This window comes from Nicotiana tomentosiformis, chromosome 11, assembly GCF_000390325.3.
Source record: "Nicotiana tomentosiformis chromosome 11, ASM39032v3, whole genome shotgun sequence".
Lineage (NCBI taxonomy): Eukaryota > Viridiplantae > Streptophyta > Magnoliopsida > Solanales > Solanaceae > Nicotiana > Nicotiana tomentosiformis.
In genome coordinates this window covers 4,723,368-4,727,669 of record NC_090822.1, presented here as the reverse complement: position 1 = coordinate 4,727,669, position 4,302 = coordinate 4,723,368, and the positions used below count along the sequence as shown (strand labels likewise).

At 31.0% G+C, this 4,302-nt stretch overlaps 1 protein-coding gene across 1 annotated transcript; it reads right to left on the bottom strand.

The window, feature by feature from the left end:
- Window positions 1–335: 335 nt before the first annotated feature.
- LOC104085298 (WAT1-related protein At4g30420) lies at window positions 336–3,858 on the bottom strand. Its single transcript, XM_009589297.4, has 7 exons — window positions 3,652–3,858; window positions 3,291–3,359; window positions 3,083–3,199; window positions 2,721–2,967; window positions 1,819–1,977; window positions 1,173–1,321; window positions 336–766 (listed from the first exon to the last, which is right to left on the bottom strand). The coding sequence occupies exons 1-7, from the start codon at window positions 3,825–3,827 to the stop codon at window positions 538–540; spliced, it is 1,146 nt and encodes a 381-aa protein (XP_009587592.1). The 5' UTR covers window positions 3,828–3,858; the 3' UTR covers window positions 336–537.
- Window positions 3,859–4,302: the final 444 nt, after the last annotated feature.

Below are 4,302 nucleotides of genomic sequence, written 5' to 3'. Positions count from 1 at the left end.
TCATTTTCATGTCACATACTGTTAGCTACTTGTTAAAAAATATTACAACTTTACATTAAATCAAAAGCTTCAAAAACTATAGTCTTCATTATTTTGTATTGACGTGCATGTATGTTTATTTAGTCATTAGAGGTAGATTTATTATTTGAAATTTATGAGTTTTGAATTTTATAACGATGAATATATATTTATTGAATTTCATAATATAAATATAAGGTTTACGTCAAGTATCTTTAGTGTATAGACATGTGAGATGATAACATAACTTATGCAATTTTTGGCTCACAAATCAAATCAAGTACAATTAAAAACAACAATATCCAGAAGAAAATATAGTTCTAAACTTCCAAAGTTGGAAAATATGCATCACTTTTATTTATAGAGAGAGAAAATTAGTACTAACAAAATTCCTCAACAAATTTTACAGAGAAGAGAAAAAGAAAAGACTAACTGCGTACAACACAATAAATAATGCTGATAAATTGATGATAAATTATGACTACAAATGACTTCTTCTTCTTTTTTAATTTTATACTACTATATATGGTCATCTACAATATTGGTTATTGATTTGTTAGTCAAAAGTGGTTCCTCTAAATCAACTTTAAAACTTGTAAAATCTGGAAAATCTTGAATTGCAATTGTTGTTTCTTGAATATGTTGCTTCACTGGCTCTTCCTCTAAAATATTGTCCTCTTTTTTATCCTTTGCCTTTCCCCATAATACCACATATAGTCCAAAAATCACAGCAAGTGATCCCACCAAGCTGAAATTTAATCAAAAAAGTTTAAACAACCTTATCATACTTTTAAAAAAGTAAAAATTCTCAAAAATTGTAAAAAAAAAAAAAAAAAAATGCATCGTGCTACCTCTGATCCATATTATTTGTCATTTTGCAAACTGAATTTATTCCAAAATATTTGACGTTTTAGAAAATGAAGAAGTCATCCTTACTATTGAATCCGCATAGTGTTTATTAAGTGAGACATTTAAGGAGATAAATGATAGTAGTAATTTAGATAAATTCTTCTATGATAAGGCTATTAAATATCTTTTTTTAAAGCCAAATAATTCAAAATTTGAATTTCCTAATCTGGGGTTTTCAAGAAATAGTTTAAAAAGTTTAAACGATAAAACCAATAAAGTAAGTGAAGATGATTTTAGTAATTTACCTTCCAGTGTACATCTCTTCTTGCATAAATGCTGAGGCAATGATTGTTACTATAACTGTGCATAGAGGATTGAACATAGCAGAAAATAATGGTCCTCTACGTGAAATACACCAAGCTTGCCCAAAGAAAGAAACAGCTGATGAAAATCCCTGTTTACAAAAATTCAAAAATTATTAATAATAATTTAACAAGATTTTAGTTATTATTTTAAATTGTAAATAAAGGGGAGTTTTGGAGCAACGGTCATGTTGTATCCGTGTAACCTATAGGTCACGGGTTCGAGCCGTGGAATCAGCCACTCAAGATAGACTGCCTACATCATACCCTCTTGGGGTGCGGCCCTTCCCCGGATACTGCATGAATACGGGATGTTTTGTGCACCGGGCTGTCCCATTTTTTTGTAATTTTTAATATGAAGGGGAGCCTTGGAACAACAATAAAGTCGTCTTTGTGTAACTTATAGGTCACGGGTTTGAGTCGTGGATGAGCCACTAACGCGTGCGTTAAGTAGGCTTTCTATGTCACACCCTCTCGTAGTGCAATCATTTTCCGGATCCTGCATAAACGCAAAATACTTCGTGCAGCGGACTGCCCTTTAAAATAAATTTATAATATCCAAAAGAGAAAGGAAAGAAAGAATACTTACAGTATAGAAGATAGAAATGAATTCCAGAGATGAAGTTACTTTCCAGCTATTCAAATTAGGTTCAAAGAAGAATGTGACAATTCCAGATTGAATTGCAGCCATGAGGCATAACCAGGCTGTTAAAGATAGATGATCAGGGCAATTTGCTGACAATGTCACCTGTTTCACAATATCCTATTAGCAACTTAATTAGAAAATTAAAATTGGGATTAAGTTATATATGTTGCGAGTGTAAATAATTTTTATACTATCAGTGTAATTTAATATGTTGTAGCAGGTTTTTCAGGTTTATCTTTTAGGTAATTCGTTCCACTTATTATGAACTGTTAACTAAAGGTATTTTTTAATGTTTTAAGTGAATTTATAGTGTAAAAGAGATAGTGTGAAATTTCTAGTTTTAATATATTAAAGAATTCTTGAAAAAAACATTGTTTTTTAGCTTTGGTTGAAGTATAATTTGACTCCCTTTTCAAAATAATAAATAAGTAAATTAGAAACATCCTAGTTTGAAAAATAATATAGAAATTTCAGGTCTTATTATAGGGTTAAAGTGATCATTCAACTTCCTTTTAAAATTGATTTTTCTTTCAGTTGAAAATAAGGAATGTTTCCTTGGAACTTTATGCATATCCGTATTCGAAATTTGTTAGCCGGTCTAAGTAGGATTTGTGTTGCGTAAACTTTAGCCTGTCTAAGTAGGATTTGTGTTTGCGTAAACTTTACTAAAACGGAAAAACGCTCCTTTCCAGAAATGTTAAGAGATGTTAAAATACATCCAAAATGAGCCAAAATGCATCCGGTATTCGAAATTTATAACTGGACTAAGTAGGATTCGTGTTGCGTAAACTTTATTAAAATGGGAAAACGCTTGTTACCAGAAATGTTACGAGATGTTAAAATACCTGCAAAATGAGCCAAAATGACCAGCAACAAGCACTTGCAATGAGCAAGATTACACCTAGCATCCAATTATTCAGATTCTCACTATTTTCTTTGCCAAGAACTAACAATTCATTTGTTGGAATGAATTCTGAATTTAGCAACTTTGGCCCTTTAAGTAATGCCATTGCAACAGCTCCAGCAACACATAGAATTGTCCCAATCACTTTAGCTATACTTCTCAAGCTATTGATTTGCACTTTCTCCATTCTAAATAAAAAACATTAATTAACAAAAATATTAATTAAAATATTCATCGATACGCCATAATTTTTTGACATTTGTTTTTATAAATTGAAAAACAAATTGAGTTTTTGAAACTTACCCCATGAACCATGCCATGAGAAAAGTGAATGCTGGAACAAGATTGCCAGTTGCACTTGCAATGGAAGATGAAGCATAATACAAACCAGAAAAATAGATATTCTGATTGATTGTTACACTGAAAATAAATAAAGAATCTTCTTATTTATATATGTACATTTAGTAAAAAAATTATGCTGGAAAAAATAAAGAAATTTATAATTTCTTACCCAGTGAGAGCTGCTAAATTTATCAACCAGAAACTCTTCCATCCCAAGCAACTACTTCCTGTTTTTCTTCTATAAAAACAAAATAAAAAAATAGCACCACATAAATAACTAACAATTTTTAGTATAATTTCTACCCTTAAGGTTTAGAAAAATAGTACAAGGCCACACAAATTATGATACGCAAGTTCAATCGCTTTGTGTCATTCCAAATATATTTAGGGTTTAGAATTCAGGGTTCAAGATCTTTTTTTTTTTTGAAAAACGAGTCGCCAAATTCGACGAGGGGTCAGGTGGCGTTCGAGAGGGGGGGAGGTGAGGGGAGGAATAGGGGTCAAGTTATGAAGAGAAATTTTACACATACCTTGGGACAAAAGCAATAGGAGAAATGAGGAGAAAGGCTATAGTTTGCCTATAAACTACAAAAACTCTAGGGCTCATTCCTTGTACAAGAGAAGCTCTACTAAATAGAGTAACAGCAGCATACATAAATTGCAAAGCAATCATAACAAATGTAGGTTTGTAAGTTTCAAACCCCATTTTTGTTTTTTGCAAAAAAAATAAAAGGTAGTAGTAAACAAAGACCTATGAAAATTAGCTATGGAACTTTGCTTGATTTATAAGAAAAAAAATGGAGAATAAAATATATAATATTAGTAATATTTTAATACAACTGTATATTATATGTCATGATATAATGCCAACCAAGCAGCTACTAGGAAAGATGAAAAATCAAAGTAACATGTATATTGGAAATTACATAGTTTCTGTTATTGGCCACCTTAAGCCAATGAATGTGTTGTATGGACATAGTGCGACGATGGTGTACGCAAGATTTTATGTAAGTAGTGTCAGCTTATCGTCACAATTCGTTTTGGTTTGGCTCTAAGATTATTTCGGTTTAGAGGCTTGATACTTGATGTCTCAAATTGATATTTAATTTATTTGTATTATTTTCGAGCGGATTCAACCTATATGCACATATATACATTTTTTGTTTTTGAAAAATAGTTGC